The 24,899-nt window shown below is 38.5% G+C and overlaps 1 protein-coding gene across 5 annotated transcripts in view; it reads left to right on the top strand.

Annotated features, from left to right (window-relative positions):
- The window catches only part of trit1 (tRNA isopentenyltransferase 1), a 41,190-nt gene that overhangs the window by 13,075 nt on the left and 3,216 nt on the right, over nt 1-24,899 (top strand). Inside the window, exons 2-10 of one of the 5 annotated variants that reach the window (XM_089123332.1) lie at nt 3,529-3,668; nt 6,062-6,167; nt 7,393-7,547; nt 8,403-8,545; nt 8,628-8,739; nt 13,741-13,853; nt 17,365-17,442; nt 24,413-24,522; nt 24,731-24,848. In XM_089123332.1, the coding sequence (XP_088979458.1) occupies nt 3,529-3,668; nt 6,062-6,167; nt 7,393-7,547; nt 8,403-8,545; nt 8,628-8,739; nt 13,741-13,853; nt 17,365-17,442; nt 24,413-24,522; nt 24,731-24,848 (1,075 nt within the window). The remainder of the gene's footprint in view (nt 1-3,528; nt 3,669-6,061; nt 6,168-7,392; nt 7,548-8,402; nt 8,546-8,627; nt 8,740-13,740; nt 13,854-17,364; nt 17,443-24,412; nt 24,523-24,730; nt 24,849-24,899) is intronic. The other 4 variants (XM_089123333.1, XM_089123334.1, XM_089123335.1 and 1 more) reach the window with 4 other exon arrangements.

Here is a 24,899-nt window from a genome sequence, read left to right on the forward strand (position 1 = left end):
CAAAACATTTTTAATGGACAGAAATCTCAATCCTAGTCCTAATCCTTTCAAAAGTTAGCTTTTTTTTTTTACAAGAAACTTATGGTCAGTTCGCAACAAACAGTTTCCAGTGAAGCACGGTTGTGCTAATGTTTATTAAACGTTTGGCTGGACCAAATTTTGTATAACAATCTTCAATCAGACATTTTAAAATGTCTTTGCAAATTTTCAGTGACAACACTCCAGTTTTCATCTGTATAATGATTGACAACAAGGTACACAAGCACAACACACTGAAGGTTACTTCCGTTCCTCTCAGGAATGTTAGCATTTGCGTCAGAGTAAATATGCTGACTAATTTAACTAGCCCTACTAGAGCGAAAAAAAGAAATTACTGGAGAAGGGGCGACTGGTCAGAAGGCTGGAGCACAGGGTGGGCTTGATATCGGTTAGAGGCTGGTACTGAGCCTAACGAAAGGGTGTGACAAACGGATGCAGTGAACAAAACCCACTAATGCCGGCAACACTTAAGAAACGCGGCCCCAAATGAGAGCCACATGACTAGGCTTGGCATTCACAGGGCCTTCTGTCCTCCTTTGCCCACACACATACAATACCCCCCCCCACGCCCCCCACCCCCCCCATAACGTACAATAGTATATACTATAGATTTGCCAGAAATGTTGAGATTTGTGGTTATTTGTGTAATGTAATAATAGTAGCACATTTTAAGCGAATCAGGTGCTGGTTACACCATTATAGAACATTTGTTAGTCCATGTCACCTGACCTGATATGCCCTTTGCTAGTGAGCTGTGGAGCTCCCAGCATGCGGGTATCTTAGTTTATGCATACTCATGTATTGATCTGTCTTAATGCAACTCTCAGTTGAGTACATGGAGACGAGCATCTATAGTCTCAATGTTCTTTGTCAGTGCTGTAGTGTTTCTAGTTGTCCTAAAATGCTGCCATCGTATTTCACAAGATTTTGGAACGGAGCATGTGACTAGGGCTGCAACTAACGATTACTTTGATAATCGATTAATCGGGCGATTATTTTTTTGATTAATCGGGTAAATTCTATTCCATTTTTTGTTTATTACAACTCTAAAATCGGGTAAAGCCCTACATGTGACTGTCCATCCAGGCCATTTATGGAAACTAACTAGACACGTTAACAAATTACCTCTTATGAACATTTTATCAACATGTATTTAGCAACTTAACTTCAGTTTCAACTCGGGATCAGTTGCGATCTTCAAATAGTCGAACTGTGTTCGAAATTCGATCATATAATTGCTTTTTCAAATATCGTTATATTTTCGCGCAATTCTAATGTGACATAGTTGACAGCGTACCTACTGTCACAGATTGCACAGCAGTGTATTTCCCTGTCGGGGACACAAGGTGTAGCTAACAAGAATGAAACCCCCTACGGCACCATCTAGGACAAACAACAGAAAAAGAGCATTGTCGTGACCGTAAACAGAGGTGGGTAGTAGCCTTTACTGTCTATGGTAGTAACAAAGTAGGCTGCATTTACTTTGTTACGTTGGGCAATGTTCCTCTCGTTACTTTATTTTAACACAGTACATGTTGTTAAATGCGTAGTTTATTCCAAGCATGCTGTATCTTTTTATGGTCACGAGCGATGCTCAATTTACAAATGAATCACTCTTGAGTCGATTCTGTTCAAAGACTTCATCAAAGTCGTAACAGGAAGATTTAAGAACATGAAGTGCATTGAATGAACTGGATGTGGACCTATAGGTTAGTCTAGTGATAGCAAATCTGCAGCTGCATCATATTTTTGCCAGCGATTAAGATCTAGTTCAACATCTTCGTATGCTGTCTGTGAATGAATGATTGATTCCACAGGACAATACATTCAAGTTCATTTCATTCAGCTTAGCTAATACATTTTACAAGCACTACTACAAGTGTGATGCAAAAACAGACTGCCGTGCTTATTGTTTTTTGTTAACAACCAGAATGTAAAAAAAAAAACAGATGGAAACATGTTACTTGTTCATTTAATTAACAGTTTGTTTGTTTGACAAATTACTAAAGATAAAATTGACCTTTGGCTTCCCTTTCTGTCATTGTGAGTGTGTTTTTTTTTTTTTTTTTTAACGATTATCGACTTCTGCTCCGATTTTTGAATGGCATCTTTGCCAGAAATTCACATCCCAAGTTTTAACATTGTTTTTTGCAATAGTGTTAAAATGACCAGTGTTCTGTACTCAATCTACATTTATAAAAGTTTATGTGGCTGTTGGTAAACTCCCACTTTGTTAGTGTAGCTTAACAAGCTTATATTGACCCAACTCAGTGATTTGGTTTTATTTCAATGTTAAAAAAAGCAGCTGTTATTGATTCCAAGTTTCCTTCGAGTTAGTGGCCTGTAAAGTCAAAATTTTGAGTTCAAGAGGGCTGGCTCTGAAAAGCAGGCGTTTTTACTTGCACAGTAAAAAAACGAAATGGAAGAACCATGCCAAGTTCTGCGGCGATTAAGGCCTTCTGCAAGTTTTAATCACACTCCTTTATTAGTTTACCATTCCTCCTCTGGAGAGAATGGGCTAAATTCATGTCTCTCCATATTTGCTGTTGTCTCCCTTCACCTCACCAAGATTTCGCTGGCAGGGATGTCCTGTGGAGAACACAGGGGAAACGATCTTAATAATTCAGTAGCGTTTCTTTCTAACTTGCCGAAATGGGCACGCAAGGGCAGAGGAGTTACGATAAGCTGGACTGAATTTAGCCATGGCTGTGCACGCATGCCTTGATGCTGAAATCCTGCTGTGGCTCCTGACGGTTCTTTAGTGACCACACAGCAACACTTAATGGTGACAACACTTGTGGATTGATGCCACATAACTAAAATAGGGAATCGAGAACTTGTTCTTGTTTATTCGGATACTGTCTGGATGAGTTTTGTCAAAAACAATAAATATACAAACATCCCTCTATGGGGTTGCACGCAAGCAGAGCCGAATGGGACGGGCCAAGTGTGAGGTAATTGTCCCATTCTCTGACTATTCGCAATCAGGTTCTGTATGTTTGCCATAGGTCCCCCCTCAAGGTACCGTGGCACACCGGTTGCACTGTCCTAAGGACGGCTCTGTGCACGTCTTGTTACTTCTGCATGATAGTCAAATAAAAAGAAACAAATCTAAAGTACTAAACCAAAGTAGTAAATCATTAATGCTCTGGGTCGAGAAGCAGAATTGTTAAATCAGTCCCATCACTTCACGTTTAAAAAAAAAAAAAAAAAACGCACATCTACATTCCCTTTTGTCATGAACAATCATGACTAGATATGTAGGACAGAGTAATGAAGTGCCCGTGACCTCGGTCACACTGGACCCAGTTTTTGAAATGGGCCTGTTTAAGGATTCATGTAGTGTTCATGTCATGATAAACCAAGTGAAAACAGAAATGTGGTAAATGAAGGATGTGACATTTGCTACTCCTCTTCAAGATTTCTATCTTCTATGACCTGGATTAACCTTCTTGATGCTTCATTGATCTGGTTGGTTTCTCACTGCAGGTTTACAAAGGACTGGACATCATCACCAATAAGGTTACAGAGGAGGAGCAAGCCCAGTGTCCCCATCACATGATCAGCTTTGTGGATCCATTGGTTAGCGGATACACAGTGGTGGACTTCAGGAACAAGGCCTTGTCTCTCATATCCTTTATGATACGCCCAACCCTTCATAATAAAATCCCAAACGACTCCAGATTGAATGAAATTGTTTAAGGCTTTGTGAATGCCCTTGCGACTCTTATGAAGTGCTTTTAAAGATAAATCCGTCATTAGATTCACTAAGCGCTCTCTTACTCGCATGTGAAGGAAGGCCTGTTCACACTAAGGATAACTATAACTATAAAGTTTTAACAATTGGTTTTGTTCTATGAAAATAGTGAAGTTCACTACACATCTGTAATGATCTATAATAATATTCTTGGAATAACTTTCAGAATATTTTTTTTTTCGAGCTTAGGAACGACAAAAACATTGACCGCCAATCAAGGTCACCGGATATTAAAGACCTTGTGGATGTTTGTGTGGATGTTTGTGTGGACTATATATATATATATATATATATATATATATATCATTATAGAAATTTGTCTTGGTGTGAACGGGATTTAAATCACACACAGTGAAGCATTCAGAGCAGTTACTGTGTTTACAATTAACTTCCTTACTGAACGGTGAGCCATTTTTAATGTCTCCTGTAATTTGTGGAGCCAATTTCTACACAGTCTGTAACCCTGATTGGGTGACTAGTTGGCCATTTTGCCCTATCCATACACCCTATAATTAATGGTTGCAGAGATTCATTTGGTTGACAAGTTTATTTGGCAGGCCCTTCTAAATATAAATGCCTATTTTGTCTCTGCAGATGAAATTAATGGGCCATTACTCGTCCTTTTAAGATATCATCTGCAAACTTCTTAATGATCATTCTGAGTAATTGTTCTTTTAAAATGTCATCGCCTCCCTGACATCAGTGACACAGCTTTTGTAAGACTGCTCCTTGTTTGAATGCAAATCCCCATATTTTAATTTCACATCTTTTGTGGAATGTGGCATTTCCCAGCGTCCCACACAAATGGCTCTGGCATTTTATGAGTGGGTGCTGGGTTGTACTCCCTCTGCATGGTCTTTTAGTAAATGCAAGGGCATAACTGGAAATGCGTGTACCAGAGACGGAGAGAGACGCATCGCTGTCCTCGTTTTCCACGCCCTCCTCCTGCAGATGTTTGCTGAGAGATGAGGAGGATATTAATAGCTGTGGGAGATGCTGTGAGGAGGTGGGGCGGCTCTCGCAGTGTCTGGAGGAATGCTGTCGCAGACACCTCAGACGCTCATGCACACGAAATGAGGAGTGATGGGTGAAGAGCTTCTCGGTCTCGCCTTGCTGAAGAGCAGTGATAACTACTATAGTCAAGTCATCTTCATTTATACTGTATCACCCCTTCAAAGGATTGTTCTTAAGCGGCTTTACAGTGATAATAGGAAATGAAAGTTACAGAGATTATTACATATTGTACAGTATTTCATTTTACTACACAACACACTAAAATAGGGCTGTGAATCAAATAAAGTAATCATCATGATTAGGATTACGGCTGCACAGTATTATGAAATGCAATATGGCATAGTCTGGTTTGTCATATTGCTGAGGCTGCGATTTAATTAAATTATTTGCGCTACTTGTTTCAGCGACGCATTCACACACCTGATATCATGAGCTATATGGACACACAGGGATGAGCTTCACGCTGAAATAATTCAGCCCTAAAAAAGATATTGCCATTTAAAAAAAGTTTCGTTGGAGAAAATTTATCAAAAAAAATTTTTCTATGCTTATTTCCCAACTAAATCTCCTCTCTCACTCTTGAATGGCTTATTCTTCCCAAATACAGCTATTCAAGTTATTTTTTCTCTCTCTCTTTTAATATCACTATTACATAAAAACAGAATATCACAAAATCAGTATTTTCCAATATCGTGCAGCCTTATTTTTGTCATTACCATCCAGACATGCTGGACTATTCTTTCTGTCTCGCAATCTCGTCCCCACCCCTTTCCTCGTGTCCTTCTCTTCTCTCCTCCTCTTTTGTTTTCTCTCCCTCCCTCCCCAGGGATCACAGAGTGATGCAGTTGGGGTGGACAGCGTTCGGCCAGACTGCTTTGATATTAATGCATGTGACCTGGAAGTGTGTCTGTGCGCGTATTTGCGCCTTCTCATATTGAAGCAGTTAACGAGTTGCTCCATGGAGCTTCTGACGCCATTTATTAAAATCTTCAGCAGAATCCCAGCAGTCACGTTGAACTGACTGCCCTCTCACAGCACCAGAACTTGGCAATACATGAATTATTGTTTGAGCATCTATAGATCTGAGAATGATATTGTTTCATCCGAGCACCATAGGAGTGGTGCACTCTGCACTCTAACCCGATATGGTTGCACATGTATGATCATTGTGCATAATTTATGCAGTGCTTGTAGCTGTGGCATCAAAGGATGTTTATTTGAAAAATTAAGTTTGACTACCTTAATGTGATACATAGAGGACATGCATGATCGGAAAAAGCTGCCCATCATTGTTGGAGGCACAAACTACTACATTGAATCCATTTTATGGAATGTGCTCATCGACACTGGGGTAAATGTGAGTTTTAATGCTTTTTTTTTTATTATAAAGAATTGCTCTGTTCCAAAACCTAGTCATCTGCCTACGTGGGCAGCATTTTCAAAGTTGCAATGTAGCAAAAGTAGAACAGCTCTTTTCTTCAGTATTGTGACGTACATTCTAATGAAACAGATTATCGAAAAAGAAAAAATGTGGGGGACTTGGTTCTTTGCTCCAGTTGTTGATTGGATGATATCTAAATTATGCTGCTGTCAAAGATACCTTGTTTTGCGAAGAGAGAAGAAAATTAGAATGCATTATAGTATTGATTAAAAAGTAAAGCATAATAAAAATGGATTATTTTAGAGTGCAGATCATTGGAGGATCATACTGTTTGCAACATGCTAACATCAAACTATGGACCCTTTTCACAGTCTGATTCATTTCAACAATTATTAGGCCATGTGTCCACCAAAGCGTTTTTAGCCAGCTGAAGACGCCGTGCTTTGGGCGCTTGAGAGCGTTTTGGCTGCACAGCGTTTTTTCCGTTGATACAGAATATCCGCAGCACAGTTTGAATGTTGTGACAGTCAGTGTGGTTTAGCCCCGCCCCTCCTCCACTGTGATTGGACGGCTGACCAGTAAAAAACGCTGGGCACTCGACGCTCAGCTCCTCGTTACGCTCATGGTGTTTACAAAACGCGGCGTTCCCATTGAAAACATAAGCCAAGCGCGTGGAAAAAAGCTTTGGTGGACACACGGCCTTAACGTCATAATAAAATGAATACGTAATATTACCTTGGCTTTGAGTGTTATTGTTTCTAATACAATGGCTGAGGGAGTGATGGCAAATCTTTCTCTTTTCTGAACATCATAATCAATCTTTCGATATTTTGTTCCTGTTTGGAAAAGTCATACAATTGTGGATTTTCTCTTGCTATTGGAGCAGTAGAAGTTTACTTGACTGGAAGTTTACCCAGCTATGATGGCTTCTGAGAACACTGGAAATGTGAAAAGGGTCCATTTAAATCAATCAAAAATCAAGTCAGGGAATTGTAACCAGAATGACTAATTATGAGTTTGATTGCCTTGTCTCATCGTGTCACTGCACTAGTGTCCTAGACACTGTGTTAAAAGGCAATATGCAATAAGGCAGCTGACTACATTTGAAACCGAGTTAGTAAGTCATAGTAATATTAAAAGGCTTTCTGTTTATCTATTGGCAGAGATAACCTAAACGAGTCCTCCTCTGTTTGACCTACAGCAGGGGAGTGACACAGAATCCGAAAATGTTGGGACTCCTGAATCAAAGGCGGAGCTTGAGAAACTGGGTGGTCCTGAACTTCATAGACGTTTGAAGGAGGTGGATCCTGACATGGCTGCCATATTGCACCCTCATGACGCACGCAAGATTGCAAGGTAATTGTTTCAGTGATCGCACAAAACAGACAGATTAATTTCCCTGCACCCATTCGCAGAAAAGCTTAGTGTATTTTCAGTTTGGGTTTGGATCTGAAGGGTCTTTGTATTAGTGGGTAATGGTCTCGGCAATGAAGCATCTAGTCTTGACTCCAGCACTTTGTGTGTAAATAAACCTATTTTCTTAATTAGTTTCAATTCAAACACCAACAGAGGAATAGGTACTAGTTAAGTTCCTGGTGTTTGAACCTACATCCTTCTCAGGTACCATCCCAGATCTTTGTCCACTGTGGTAAATTTTGGCATTTGTTGGGCTACATCTATTCTCCCACCTGTGTGGGAGAACTGAAGGCTGTGGCTTCTAAGTGTGTTGCACACACGTTTTCACATGCTTCAATTGGTGTTTGATTGGTGTCAAGGGGCCGATTAGCACCTCTTCTCAGAACTATGTGCTTGTTTAATTGATGCCAGCCTGTGTGCCACTGCGTCTGCAGTTGAAGAGAGCTTCTACTTGCTGCGGTAGAAGAGCTTCTCTCACAGTTATAAGTGCTAATGTCTCCTTACTGGAATCAGCTGCTTCTGAGGAAATGATTTGCTTAGAGTCCCATGAACCTTGTCTTCAGCATGACCAAACTTAAACTTCATCATCATTCATCTTTTTGTTGTTGTTGTTGTTGTTGTTCATCATGTTCTTGTTTGGTATGTGGCGTGCTCTTTCCAAATAATATGTTCAGTTGAGAGATTATTTGGCATTTGGAAATATTTTAAATGTATTTGAGAAATGCATTATTTTATCTGAAGTCATATAGTATTTTGACTAAGTATAATATGGTCAATTTATTGGTTGATTGACAGGAGTCTGCAGGTGTATATGGACACTGGAGTTCCACACAGTCGGCTTTTGGAGGAGCAGCGAGGGCAGGATGGAGGCGATTGTCTTGGTGGTCCCTTGCGGTTCCAGAACCCTTGCATCTTCTGGCTGCACTACAAAATGAATGGTAGCCACCAGTCATTGTAGATTGTGACTGTAACATGTCTTTAGTATCTTTATTTAATTTCATCAATCATCCTCCCCTGTAGCTCTGGATGAGAGGTTGGACAAGCGTGTGGATCAGATGTTATCGCATGGGCTGATTGATGAGCTCAGAGATTTTCACGTGCGCTTCAATGAGAAGATGATCAAAGACAGCAGGTAAATCGTAATTTTGTTAAAGAACATTTTTCACCTTGTTACACTTGTGGTATCTACAAAAAATAACTTATAAATCTCTTGTTATACTATATTATCACCCAATATTGGATTCAATCTTTTCGTCAACTTGCTTTCTTTCGAATAGGGCTGGTTTTATATTTCCATTTGCATTTGATTAATTGTAGGCCTCATTTATCTGAGAGTAGGCATCTTTTTTTTGAGTAAAAAAAGCATTATGAATAATTTTCACAATATTAAACAAAATATGTAGAGAAATTGCTTTGTTCATCAAACTAATGTGCTCTAATGTTTTATCAGGGTGTTTGTTTTGAAATGCTTTTATTTTGTAAATTTTTGTCAATTTGTTCTTTCAAATACGACTGGTTTTATATTTCTATTTGCATCTGATTAATCGTAGGCCTCATTTATCTGAGAGTAGACATTAGTAAAAAAAGCATTTTTGAATAATTTTGGAAATATGAAAAAAAGTGCACTGTTTGTCACACTAGTCTACTTTAATTTATCACCAGGAAGTTTGTTTTGAAAACCTTTTATTTTTGTACTAAATGGCACAAAGTTACACTTGTTTTGTTCCAATGGGCCATAGAAAGATTGAATCCAATATTGGGTGATAATATAGCATGACGAGTGATTTTTATTTTAATTATTTTTTTTTTTATAAGCTGTTTTTTATAGGCTGCTCATTTTTGACCAAGAACATCAAAAGTGTTATAGGGTTTTGAAAACCACACAAGGGTTAAATAAAGTCAAAAGCTAATTCATGAAAAAAATATTGATGTAACTGAATACTTCTAATGAATACTGAATACTTAAACACATAGAAGCGTAAGCTAACTTGATTATTGCGCTGTCTGGTTTAGGCTAACATGTACTCCACAGAACAAAACTATGATGCAAGCAAATGCACATTTACAAATTAAAATGGTTTGTCAGCCACATAGAGTTATCATTATCTATAATATTATAATATATAATATATAATATAATATTTTTTTTTTTTTTTTTTTTTTTGAGATCCTCTATTTGGTATATGGAACTAGGTCAGGTTTGTTTTGTATTCGTAATCCTTGTATTACCTCTGAATGAACCATATGTAATTTATCTCTCAAGTTACGTGACACAATAGGTACACGGCTGTCCTTTTTCTTCAACTGTCAGAAAAATACAAGAAAGCTAAGTTTCACAGGCTGAACCTGTTCTGCACATCAGATCTTTTAAGTTAACAAGTTGAAGCAGGTTTATCACCCACTGTTCCTGTCTACTGTGGGTTTTTCTCTTAAGTAATGGCGGGAATCCAGTAAAATGATTTTGAAAGTGACTGACATAGCATTTACGCTTGTGTGCCTTTTGAATTCACAGGAAATGAATTGGTCCATACTGCTGCTTAACATTTGATGTGACTGTGACCTTGGCATAGGAGTGTTATGGATGGCTTATTATCCGTTAAATTCATTTTAGTTTTTCCATTGTGCATCCCATATTTATGAAGACTTTTAATATGTCAACATGCATATGTATTTAAATATGCCATTTAAAATGTAAAACATGTCATTACTTTCGAACATATGCTCTCATGGTTTAGACCAGTAGGCAATCATTCATAACAATAACATATCAATCAAGTAGAAACGCCTTGGCAGCCTCTAAAAAAACCTTAGTAAACACCTAGAATTGCTCAGGCAATCACTCAGAACATCCTAACAATTACATAGAAACTATCACAATAAGTTGTGAAAAAGAACTCAATGGTGTGCTCGTGCTGACTGACACGGGCCTAAAGTGTGTGCACAGAAAGCTGGATCTTTCAGAATGGGATTGTGAATTCTGTTCTCTTTTACGTCTTATTGCACTTGAATGGTCGATTACACCATTCAATGTGTGTCAAAATGCCCATTGTGTGGTGCATTCATGTAAACACAGTCCGCTATGTCTTAAGTAAAAGTAAACATTTGGGTGTAAATCGCATGTGAATCAGTATAATGGATCCGTGCATTCACTCTTAAAAGACATGTTCGGTATTTTACAATTAAAGTCCTGTTTTAAGATTGTTTCTGATGAAATAGAATGGTTAAGATTTTTTTTTAGACAGATGCTGCTGTCCCGAGAATTTTCAGGTTCTGTGGTTGCAAAAGATGCTTTCCAACAGGTTTTATCGTAGTTTTTCTACAACACCATTGACTTATATTGTATGTTCTGCGATGCACGGTATTACTCCGGAAACGGAAATGGGGTTGTTTGTATTCTTTCTGTAGTGTTATGCAGTCGCGGTATCGTAGGCTACACTATTCAGGTGGTTTGATTGCAATTGGCAAAGGTACATTATCGCCACCAACTGGGCTGGAGTATCTATTTTTCAAGCTCTCAACGGAAGAATGTTGGAAACGCCTGTTGGAAAGCATCTTTTGCAGCGATTTTTGTTTGGGCATATCAGTGCATAACACCCCAGACCACTCTGTGAGTTTCACGTCTTTGTAAACTAAAGTTTTATGAAGGATTGTTCCTGTGCACCTATACTACCATTGTAGAGGTGTGGGGGTGCAACCACAGAATTCGAAAATTCTCGGGACCGCAGCATTTGTCTAAAAAACAATCTTAACCATTCTATTTCATCAGAAACGATCTTAAAACAGGGCTTTAATTGTAAAATACCGAACTTGTCCTTTAAAGGGAAAGCAGCCTAATAAAACTGCGTCTCTGTTTCATTATTGTTTATTAAACAAAAGGGAAAATGACGTTATATAGAATTACATTGAAACCTAGGCACCATTTTATTTTTACATTTAATTATTCAATTTCTGAAATGCATGTTAAATACACCTATAGTACCTGGAAAATGTAATTGGTTCTATTTTTTGAGGGTCATATTTTTGTTATATTATAGTTGTTCATTTATTTTGTAATTTGCTTTTTTGCTAATAATGAGAAAACAAAACTATTGTTGTGATGCATATCGTTATCATGAAATATAATTTCTCATACCTTGAAATAAAGTATTTGGTCATATTACCCATCCTTATTAGAAACTCTTTGGCAACCACTCACAACTGCTTAGAAATCATAACCCATATCAATCACAAGAAAATGGCCTTGCAACCACCCATAACACCATATCAACCACATAGGAATGACCTGGCAATCACTCATAAGACCCTAACAACCATATGGAAATGCCCTGAAAACAACTCAACACCCTAGCAACCACATTTTAATGCCCTGGCAACCACCATTAACACCCTGGCTTTGTAGCTGTGAGTTTTGCAAAGACAAGCATGGTGCAGTGGCTGTTGGCGAATTTACGGCACAGCAGTTCACACTGCAATCTTCCAATCTTGCAGCAATCAGATCTAGAGCGAAGCCCATGATGCAGCGTCCTGTGCTTTAGCCTGTGTTTATGGATGCACTAACAATATTTGTTTGATAAGGTGATTAATTATTGATTGTTAGTGCTGTCACGTGCTTTATTGTGCGGGCATATTGGCGGACGGACTGCACTGCGGTGTGTGTGTTGATGTTGATGACACAGCAGTGTCTGGGGTTGGGCAGCTCTGGGTGTGGCTTCTGCCGATTGATGGCCGGCCGGCCGCCCAGCGCTCCGTCCAGCCGATCGCACCCCACCTCCCCTCTTAGACGTCTTCGCTGGCAAACTTGCCACCCAAGCGCTTTTCTCCTGTTTCCTCACGTCATCCTACTCTCTTCCTCCCCCTTTTCCTCTTCTTTGTCTGCATCTGCCACCCTTCCGCCAGCCCTCTCGCCTTACACGGGGAGCAGTCACTAGGCAGCAAGGTCAGACTCTGCCTGTCTCTCCTTTCCATTCCCTCTCAGTCTATCTCGCTCTGTCCTGTCAATAGACCCCCTCCCCCTCACCCCGTCTGCACTGTCTGTGTCCCTGTGACCGGCTGATCTCTCTTTCGCTTTTCTGAGCTGTATGACAAGTCATTTTTACCCCAGGGGCTGGGGTTCTGATGCACCCAGTGACCGCTTTTCCATCTAAAATTGGGTCCCATTAAACATTGGATGCGATTTCACCCTTGAGTTCACCCAAATGGCCTTATATTTAGAATATTGTTCTGTAAATTCAGTGTCGTCACTTTACAGTTGCTTAAAGTGTATGATGAAATACATTTTTAAAAATGACCACAAAGGGAGCTGTTGAATAATTATGCAATTATTGACATTATGATGTAGTTTAATAAGAGTAGGTTGATGCTTTGACAGATTTTTTTTTTCAGTGTTGCCAAGTTAACGCCCTGGTGAATTTTCTTTTTGTGTGACTAATGGGCTCTATGCACGGCGGTATTACCGGTGAAGGTTTAAGGATGCTCGATAACTTCCGCCGATCGTAGAGTCCAATGCAATACCGAGAATTTATATTGAATTTTATACTCCATGGTTATACTAAAGAAACGTTAGTCACAAAAACAGATAAAACAGACACCCCTCGTTGTGTTTATGCTTCTTTTTAAAATTATATTAAATAAACACAACTATATACAAAATTACATCTAAACGTGTGAAAGTTTCGTTTCAAAGACGGAAGGACAGTACATTTTGTAGACTCTGCCATAATCCCGTTTTCCTCCGCTTTAATCTCCCCAACCAGAAACTGAAGAGCATCCTTGCGTCAAATGCGGAACTTATGCGTGCATATAGCCCATTGACCAATACAATTTTGGTGGACTAAGCCTCTTCTTGTTGACTAACGTTTATTTGACTATTAGGGGGCTGCCCTTATGAAACTTGGACTTGACAAAATAGTTGTCAAACGGGCAATTCTGGCTTCAACCAGTAAATATCTCTGGCAACTGCATAGTAACTCCCTGGCAATAACCCAGAACATTCTAGCATAGTGGTGCTATTTTTCATGGGTAAAGATGAGTGATATTTACTTCTGTAAAAATCTAGTACTGGTCTTTAGTTTTTGTGCGTGTATAATAATTTGGTATGCATAAGTAATTTGTTTTTCTCTTCTGTGTTTTTCAGTCAGGACTATCAGCATGGCATATTCCAGTCTATTGGCTTTAAAGAGTTTCACGAGTACCTGACCGCTAGTGAGAACCTCAGTCAGGAAGAACTTGATAAACTGAAAATTAAAGGTAAGCATTTATTCACTCTGTCGTTTTGTTTTAGCTTGAATGTCTTCATTCTTTTGTTGTAAACCAAACATCTCTCAGTTCAGGCCTTGGGAATGAACATAGAGTGAGATTGTTGATGTTCGGTTCAGAACAGTTTTGAAACCGTTCCTGACTTCACACAAAAGAGAGAGAAACAATCTTAGACATTCATTCTGAAAGCATTCTCATGCTTTTCCGAGCAGTTTTATTTTAAACAGTCAAACCGGTCCTTAAACAAACTCGGCACATTTGAAGCAAAAACACTTTGTCCAACACTAATTAAAATACGTTTTCATTGTAATACAAAATGATCATTACCGCCTTCAGACAAGTATATTGTACATGTTTATGATTAATTGCTTGTGATTAATTACTTTTTGTCACGGTAATGATTAATTAGGTGTCTGACACGTGTACACAAACCAACAATAAAAAAAGTGCACACAGGAAGTCTACTTCATGCATTACAAATTGTGTCGCTGTGGACGGGGCAACAGCATATTGACTTTGAAAGACGCTTTATGTAACGTCTTAAATTATTTATTCATTTGTGAACATTTCTCTTCAAATATGTGATGTAACCAGCATATCTAATTCAGTTAAAACTGGTAATCGATTGACAGCTCTGTTATAAAGCAAACCAGTATTTGTCTTCTGAATTTCCATCTTTGAGAATTGCTCTGGTGTTCGTGTCGGACCAGATCTCTGAAACATTTAGCATTTAAGAGTGAACGCTCAGTCTGTCATCAGCTGCTGAGGGGCTGTAGAGGAAGACGTCAAGCTTTTTGTCATCCTCTCTCTCTCTCTCTCTCTCTCTCCGTCAGTCGGATTGGTGTCAAAATCAATTACTTATTCGTTGCTCATGTCTGTTGAGAGCTCATGATTGTTTCGCTTGTTTAGTGCTCAGCATTAGTGACTTTTCAGTTTGCCATGAAGATGAAAATACTGCTCTCTGATTGATTCGTGTTGCTCTCATGTTGATATGATGGATTGTTCATTTCATTCTAGTTTTGTGGGGATACCACTGCCAGTGAGGTGAATACACAAATGTTAGTATGCACATTGAATCAACATAGAAAATGAAATTGTTCTAGAAAATCATGTATTATTTTTTTCTTACGGTAGTACCACAGCTTTGATTGATTGTTTGGACTCATAAATGGTGACAAATTATGTCAGGCTACACTATTGTTCTAATATTGTGTTGTGCTATTTTTATTCACCAAGAAGCACTAAATTGATCCGAAGTCACAGGCATATATATATATATATATATATATATATGTGTATATATGTGTATATATATATATATATATATGTGTATATGTAATTCAAATAAATATTGTAAAAAAAATATATATATTTTTTTAATATATATATATATATTTTATTGTAAAAAAAAATATATATATATATATATATATATTTACTTTCTATTCATCAGAGAATCAAAAATATTGCAAATGTTTTCAACATTGATAATAAATAAGAAATATTTCTTGAGCATAAAAATGTAATATTCTGATTTTGATGCTAAAGAAACATTTCTTATTATTATAATGATTTTAATATAATAATTATAGTAATTTAATACTATAATGGTAGTGTATCTGAAAAACAGTTTTCAACATTAATAATAAATGTTTCTTGTGCAGCAAATCCGAATATTAAAATGGTTTCTGAAGGATAATATTGCTGTTAAAATCTGGAGTAATGCCTGCTCAAAATGCAGCCTTTCACAGGAGTAAATTTATTAACTTAGTAACTTATTTTGAATTTTAGTCAAAATTCACAAAATTATTTTTATTTTTATTTTTATTGTATCTTTGATCAAATACATCCAGCCTTAATGAGCATAAATGAATTCTTTCAAAAACATTAAAAAATATCACATAACAAACCATTGAACGTTAGTGTATGATCATGTTAATGTTCTGTGTGCTTCAAACTGAAAGCAAAGAGCTCAGTTCTGTTGTCAACTGCACATACTTCAAGCACACAGGGGGCTCATGATGCAATATTTTCTGAGGTTTTTGTGCCACGGGTTACTGTAAAATTTAACATAACATGACACCAGAGTTTTGTAGACGGAGGTTATTTAATTTGGAATGAGGAGCACACTAAAAATCGCACACAAATTGAGATCACTCTCAAAGGAATTGAGGGTTAGCTGGACCATCTAGCAGTGCTTCATGAATTTTTTTTTTTTTAAGATATTAATATTGCATTATAAAACTCCAGTAGTTATTTTAATAGTAATTCACATGTAATCTAATATTCAGTGGGTGTGTGTTGTGTGTGTGTGTATATATATATTTATTTTTAAAAATCCATGTTACATTGATACAAAAAGAGTTCGCTATCCACTTTCAATTTGAAATACAATGTAAATGCAATGTGAACTCGATAGTCTTCTCATCCTTGTTAACATCAATGTGCGTACCCCTTTGACAGAGCATATAGCGGTGATGTGCAATGCATTGCATGTTCATTATTGTGATATATCATATTACTGTATTAAAATAATTTATCTGCTTTTTTGGATATATATATATATATATATATATATATATATACACACACACACACATACATATATATATACATGTTATGGCTTTTTTATATATATATATTTATATAAGCAGCAGCACACTTTTAAAGGGATAGTTCATTGAAAATCACTGAATAATCTATTTACACTTATGCCATTCCAGACAAATCTTTTACAAATCAAAAATTACAAAAAAAAAAAAAAACATTACAAAATATGAAGCTTAACTGTGTTTGCTTGATGTCTGAAAACAAACCTATACGCTTCTGGTGTGTCAAGCAAGCACATTTGAGCTTCATTTATCATTTTTGATGTGCTCCATTGTATGTGCATTGATCAATGTTGAAATATATAAAAAATCCTAAAATGAATCTGTTCAACATATTAAATTGATCATGTGTCTTCAGAAAGACAACTTTTTGTCATTTTTGACCCATGAGACTTTTGTTAGCCTGGACTTTCAAATAGATGAAAACGGATATTAAAAAAAATGTTCACTTGTCTTCAAAAGATTCTTGATTGTTTGGAATGACATGAGGGTGAGTAAATGATCACATATTAGAATTTTGGGGTAACCCATCCCTTTAAATATAACATTACAAATGCTAATATTTGTCGAAAGAATAAATAAATTTGACTAAATTGTGTAGCCTTAACAGAGACAGCCCAATATACTGTGGCACCAGTGGTAAGAGGATATACTGAAGAGGAAGTGATTTGAGAGGGGGTGGGGTGGCTGAGATTTTTAATGGGACTGCCCCTTTCTCTTCTCCTTGTCCTCTATGTTTTGCTATTAAGCACTTTAAATTGTTTTGGTCAACCTATTGCACATTACCTTTTTATTTATTTGTATTTTTTATGTGTTTTCTCCCACAAACATCTCTTGCAGTACTTGATGTGGCCAAGATCTTATATTGATCTTGTTATTTGTTTCTCTCACAGGGGTCGAGTCTCTCAAGCAGGCGACTCGCCGCTATGCCCGAAAACAGAACAAATGGGTCCGCAACCGATTCCTCAAGAGTAAGTCTCGCTGAATACACTTTTTCCTTGGTGCTGTGCAGTGTTCAAATTCCAAAGGCAGCTTATCTGATGCCCATAACCCAAACCACAGATTGTTCTAGCCATATTTTCCCTGGAATAAATTCATGGACGACATTGCATGAAAGTTCCACCCCCCTTTAACGTGAGTTTGTTGTTCTCCCCTTTCCATCTTCTCTCTTGTTTGAGGGTTTAATTGTCTGTGAGGTACAGTCTCTGCTGCTAGATGCTCCATAACACTGCAGCTGTGTTAGTTCAGAGTGCATTTCAGCCACTGGCTTCAATTTTGATCACAAGGGAAGTGCATCCACCATTAGTGTTAAATTCACTCATCTCAATTCTGAATTTATTGCTGGTCATGAAATATTGGCTTCACTTGTGGCTTGTCTGTTGTATATCGGTCGTCCCCAGAGGTTAACTGTAGCTGTGTGTCTCTTTTTCGTTTTCTTTCAGTACGGTCTAATGGTCAGGTAATCACAGCTGGTTTTAACGAGATGGACTTCACACAGACCATTAAACACACAAACAGTCATAGAGAAATCCTGTGTATGTGTTTGAAGGCTACCCCTCCCTCACAGACAGCCTCAAAATTCCAAGGCTCAGAGTTCAGTATTTACTGGCCTTGGGTTGATAAAAGATCAAATGCTTGTAAAGTTTGGGTGTTTCAAGACACGGTCCGTCTGAACAGTTTGTACTGTTACTTCCTAACAGACAACAGCCGAATCGGCAAGCTCTTTGGTGGTTAAACAGCTGTGTGTGTATGTTTGTGCTGGTGACATCACCGTGTGAAGTTTATCTAGAGAAAGGAGGTAAAGGATACTTCATAACAATGGAGTGTGTAGAAGTGAAATAATGTTAGTTTGTTGCATAACAAAAGCTATAAAGTTAAAAGTAATGTGTGCATGTGCGTGGCACAGGAAACGTTCACACAGGACGTCTATCTTGTGTACAGAAAAGCTACAAAGAGTGGGACCAAACTAATGTCTTAGATTTACCTTTACCCTGGAAGTCCTTGGCCTTCACCACCTCTACCATTCTTCCCAACATTCCCTTTGGATTCTGACCCCTGTTTCTGAAGATCCTGGCCTGGATTACCCCTTGCTCCCCATTACTGTGGAGACTACCAGCAATCCTGTTAGCCATAATGAGATTAGGCAGAGACAGTGGCTAGCCCTTATTAAGGGTAGTTTTGTATCCCACCATTTGCGGCTGAACCCTACACACGAGGGCAACTGGCATTAGGTCAAATGTCTGGGAATGTGGCCTTCCTCTATGACCGTTGTGTCCTGACTTTAGTTACTGAAGAATCTTCTCCTGAGTTCTGCAAGAAGGAGCCTTTTGGTCATGTTCTTATAAAGTATTTTGCTTCACCAGATGGTTCCTGGTGCTTTGACCAATGATCAGTCCTGCAGCGTAGCAAGTTTCTGCTCTTTCCATGCAGTATACCAAGCCTTTTGCCATCCTAATTATTTAAGAAAATAATTAAATAAGAAGCAGGCTAGATTTCACTTTGTATTTTCAACAGCTCTGTTAGCCAGTATTGTAGTACTCGAGTCCATGTCCATTTTTTTCTATGACTAGTAGAGAGACCAGCTCATTGGAGTCCCAATGGTAATCAGTTCAAATGTTTGGTCTAAGTTATGGTCTTGGACTAGGACTTGAGATAAACTACAACAATGATTTTAGTTTTCTAAGAAGCATCTAAACTTTTGGGTCTAAACTTGTTGCCTTACTTCAAGTTCACCAGGCCAGTAGGTCTCAAGTCATCGCAACTAAACCCCCTGCATCCATCCCCACCTCTCTCCCACCCTTTGCTGGACTCTGACCTGATTGTAGTCTGGTTAAGCTCCTGTGGCTGCCTGTCAGTATACTGATCCCTCCCTCCACACCCCACGCATCCTAGTGCCTCATGGGGCCCTCAGCTGACCGGTCTAATCCTGCAAGCATTAGAGTACTGATAGGAATTTAGAACGGTGGCAGGAGGTTGGAGTTTATGTGGAGGCCTCTTGGGGATAAGAACTGTGGGTTCATTGAGGGCAAACTTGCATTCATTGTCCTCCTGGCCTCTATGGGGCGATCGACATCCCCTCTTTCCTTTTTCAGTCAGTGGCTTTGCTTATAAATTGAAACACACTCTGAGCTGATATAAATAAGCCGGTTCGATATATTGGTCTTGTTGCCCCAAGCTGACCGCTGTGAATGGAGCATCACCTTCAGAGCAATCAAAAATTGTTTGGAAGAAAAGTTCTTGTTATGTCGCCCTTATTAAAATCAATTAACTTGCAGCTAATAGTCAGCGTGCTACCTTCTTGAGCTGTGCTGTGTTTGAACCCTACTATTGACAGCTGAATTCGAGATTAGGGTGAACCTGAGCTCCATTTCCGCTTCCCTAGGGGAGGAGAGTAGCTTGGGGGGTAACCGTGACAACAGTTCAGTCGACAGCTCAGGGAGGCAATGTGAGCACTAAGTAACAGTCTCTTGCCTTTTGTCAACGATAGGGGAAACCTGAGTGAGATGCGCGACAGGTGCAACATAGAAAAGTGTCCCCTTACACACAGATACACACCTCAGGACACGCCTCACACTCCCTAAGTGCATTCCCGCAAGAATACGGATGCCAACCGCTTGCATATGGACCTTTGTCCATAGGTGTTTATACATGAACGTGTGTTGATGAGTTTGTGAATGGCATATGAGGGAAGATTTTGCTGAAGATGGCCACATAATGTATAAGCAAATGTAAACTAAATTAAGGTATTGAAAGGAGTTAAAAACAGCTGTTGAGGTGTTGACCTGGTGTTCACAACCTACAGCTGGATGTCTGATGATTAGTCCCCACAGCCGGTGTCCTGTGCTGACATCCATATCCACTCCTTCGGGTTTTTTTTATTGACCTAGGCTCTCTTATCACACAAACAGCAGCAGGTGCGATGACTGCTCAGTGTGTTTCCTGGTGCCCATGTCTTTGGAGACTCTGGAAAAGATCTGCCAGTTGGTGAGCGAGGGGTCTTTTCACATCTCAAAAGGCAGCAGCCGCACGGCTGTCTGCCGTGGGTGTACTTCAGAGGTGGCGCAGCTCATTTAAATGAGGTGTGCCCTTTTAGGCAGATATTTGAGATCTATGTGGTTAGAAACCCTTGTTCTCTCGTCTTTTCCACCATTCAGGTCTGGCAAGATTACTTGACTTGGATTTCACTGAGATTTGAATTTTGGGTGGGGGAAAGCCCTCCGTTCAGCATCTGTTTACCCCCAGATGGCCATCGTTGACCCGTTCCCTCTAATTTCTATACCCCAGAGAGAGGTACAAAAAAAGTCCTCCACACCCCACATGGCTCAGGTAGACCAGGTGTCTCTGTGCAGGCCCACCTGCTGCCGCTCTTTTCTGATAAGCACAAAAGCGGACATAAAGACTGCAGAACTGTCTTTGATTAGGAGCGACGGCTAGCAAGATGCAACAAGGTTTAGTTTGAGGTAAAGAGATGCTTTACATCAGCTAAGTGGGACGCTGGGTCTCTTGTGTGCAGGAACACCTGTGCAATTGGTGCCAATGCAAAAGCTTTCTAAGACAATGTTAACGTAATGAATAATTTCAGGTTTGCTGAGAGATCTTTGCCTAGTGTGATAAATTAATGGATTTTATATTTTGATTTTAAATTTCAAAACGCAACAGTCTATTTAATAGTGTATGCTAATTTTAAACAATTTTCAATAAATGTATCAAATTTGACAGCAGGTATTAGATATTGAATTGTATTTTTTTAAATCATCATTGTAATACATTTCATGAAATAATACTTCCTAGACGATCATAAAATGCTTTTAATGATTAAAACAAATGACGTCAGTTTATAACCTGGGTTTTTATTTTGGTAGCACTGCAACTCAATTTTATATTTTGATAAAGGTTTTGTTAAAAATAAAATTAATCAGTTGAAATTGATGGAATACATTATTTTTGTATTTCAATAATTCAATTATTATTATTGTAATAATTTTTTTAATTAATACATTTTACTATCTGATAACCATTTTAGGTTTTTAAATGCCTATATTCTGGGTGCTGCTGTTGTTGTTCTGGATTATGTAATAGTTATTGGTGTCATCTAGATAAGGAACTAGACTGCATTTGAAGGCATTCCAGTGGTTGGCCAAGGGTTAAATTAGCAACACTCTGTTCCTTTTTGCCAGACGTGGAGTAACCGTTTGACAAAGAATTTGATTCTCTTTAACTACGGTTACAAACAATGTTCAGTGGTTATGTACTTTGAATTTTATGCAAATTATTGTGGGTTTTTTTTTTGCATAGTCTTTTTTTGAACTAATAGCTTTTTTTGTTTTAAAGAAGAGTTTAAGGACATTTTTCTCTTTGTTACAGTTCAGCACTTGAGTAACATTTGCCTCAGGCAAACAGATTTAAGGGGTTGGTGATATTGTCAGCAGTGTCCTTGTGAAGTGGTGGCTCCTCTAAAGTCTGTTACTTTTAAAAAAAGAGGGCTTCACACATCAAAAATGTGTTGGTTTCAGGTCAGTTTTTTTTCTTTATCACAAAAAGCTCAAATATCTTTTGTGCAATTCTGCAATTATAATTAATAAACAGGCTGCACATCTTGAGAGCTCTTGCATATTCATGTTATTAACACTGAAAAGCATTACCTTAAAGAAAAACAAACATTATGTATAGGATGCCAAGCCATTTCAAAGTAGTTTGACAGTTCAACTAGACAGTGTTTGAAAATAGAGCCAGAAAGATGCCTCTTTAAAACTGTTTATCACAGCAGGAAAATTGTGACTGCTTATGTCCACATCATGATTTAATTATGCCATTTATTATTATTTGTAGTTGTTGAAATAAACATTAAGAGTTACCAATGCTGTAGAAGTAAATTTGAGTATAAAGAATACTATTAACTAATATGGGTCTACCTTTACATGCAAATGAACTTTAATGACATCCCATTCTTAATCGTTAGGGTTTTACATGAATTTGGTCCACCCTTTGCAGTTATAACAGCTTCAACTCTTCTGGGAAGGCTTTCCACAATATTTAGGTGTGTTTATGGGAATTTTTAACCGTTCTCCTTGAAGCGCATTTGTGAAGTCTGGTACTGATGTTGGATGTGCAAACTGTTCCCACAAAGTTGGGAGCATGAAATTGTCCAAAATGTATATGCTTGAGTATATTAAGAGTTCATTTCACTGGAACTAAAGGACCACGCCCAACCCCTGAAAAACAACCCCACACCATAATCCCCCCTCGACCAAACTTTACACTTCGCACAATGTAGTCAGGGAAGCACCGTTCTCCTGGGAACCACCAAACCCAGACTCGTCCATCGGATTGCCAGACAGGGAAGATAGATTTGTCACTCCAAAGAACACGTTGAAGTCCCCTGTTCTAGAGTCCAGTGGTGGAGTGCTTTACGCCACTGCATCCGGCGCTTTGCATTGCTCTTGGTGATGTAAGGCTTGGATGCAGCTACTCGGCCAGGGAAACCCATTCCATGAATCTCTGTACGTATATATATATTCAGTATTAATCCAAACAGATTGATAGTCTCTAGTACTGGCTTAAAATGATATGGTCACAGTTGTGTGTGATATCACTAGCCAGCCAAGAAAAAAGAGATGTGAACTAATGGAACTTTTTTATATATAAATACTTTCCTATATCATTTCTATTCCCCTTTTAAGCAGTTTAACCTGTAATTGATGTGGATAATGTGTCTATTATGTCTAATAAGGGAGGTGGGAGGATTTGAGTAAAGCATGACAGCAGGTCATGGCCTCTCATTTTAAGACAAAGATGAGTTTTTCATTGCTTGCTGACAGATTTTTAAAATTAGAGTGTCTCTGTGTTCCAGGCGGCCAAGTGTGATTTTTACCACTTGCAATGTATGATTTTATCTCAAAGGCATGTGTTTTTTTTTTTTTTTTCATCTCAAAGTGAAAAGTTTCAGAAAGCCTGTTTTTTAAGTTCTAAGCTCCATGTTTCTCATTAAGCCAAGCATTAGGTTGGGTTATTTGTACAGGCCACAACCCTATATAACTTCAGGACCTAACTTGTCCCACACCTTTTGCTCTGTAGACATGAACGATGTCTCAGATCATGTGAAGAAATGTGCTATAATAATACCTAGGGACCAGAATAACACACACTGTAACACCATCCTTTTTTTTGTGACCAGAACACCCGTGTGTATGTTTTTACTCTGCATGTGTTTAATGTATGGTCCTCATTATCTGTGCACGTCTGCTGTATTGTGCATGGATCAATAGCGTTGAGGGAGGCAGAGTGAGGTCGTCTCTGCAGACTGTGTCAGAATCCTGTTGGAGATTATCGAGCAGCAGTGATTCAGCAGATTCAGGCTGCTGCAGGCCCTCCCTGCATCACTCCATACTGAATACGCCATCCTCTTGTCCTTGACATTTTTAATAGTATAATTGAAAATTGTTAAATCAAATTTGACTTAGTCTATCGGCTGCAAGTTCTCATTTACTTTTGAGTGCAACGCCCACCTCTCAAAACTGGATTGAACCAAGACCTCCCCACCCCCCTACCCCCCAAAGAAAAGATCGTCAACTCCTTCCGTTTCATCGTGAAAGGATATTGACTAAATTCACTTAGAATAAAATAAATTTTGGCAGATATCGACTTTGCAGTCTTTCTCTTCCAGGAAAATGGACCAAAAATAATAAAGATCAGTATGTTGCACTGAACAGATGTTTTGGACAATCATAATGAGCCTATACCTAATTAGCAAGTAGCAAATTGTGGTCATTGTTTTTCCCAGTGGACTCAAGCTGAAAGTTAAGGAAAGTAATTTAATCATTAGCCTAAGGTGTAACGTTAACTGAGTTCACTGTGTTCACACAATTACATTGCACCATAATTATTCTGCAAGTTTAATCAAAATGCATTTCATCTTTTGTCATTTATCTTCAAAATCTTCAGGACCTTCTAGCAATGTGCCTCCTGTTTACGGTCTGGATGTGACAGATGTGACCAATTGGGAGACTACTGTACTTACTCCTGCTGTAGAGATCCTGGACTGCCTCCAAAAGGTTTGACTCGTTTCTTTTCTTGTTTAGTTGACAAATAATGTCTCCGTTTACACCCCTCTGATCATGATTTGTCTTGTGAACCCAGCCGTGGAGGTTCTGCATAATCGTTTTGTTGCTAGTTTCCTCTCACTGATTTTTGGATGTTTATTATGTTTAGGCCAATTACTAATCCCCATTCATAGCACATCTACTTTTGAAACTATTCCAGGGAGAGCAGCCATCCACACAGCCAATCAGAGCTGAGGGGGTGGAGTCTCGCAACAAACGGAGTCACCACATGTGCGATCTGTGCGAAAAGGTGATCATCGGCGACTTGGAATGGACGGGTAAGTTTCTGCAAACTAGAAAACCAGTGCATTCTCAAACATCTTACAACA

Source organism: Pimephales promelas, chromosome 18 (assembly GCF_988280905.1).
Source record: "Pimephales promelas chromosome 18, fPimPro1.hap1.1, whole genome shotgun sequence".
In the NCBI taxonomy this organism is placed as follows: domain Eukaryota; kingdom Metazoa; phylum Chordata; class Actinopteri; order Cypriniformes; family Leuciscidae; genus Pimephales; species Pimephales promelas.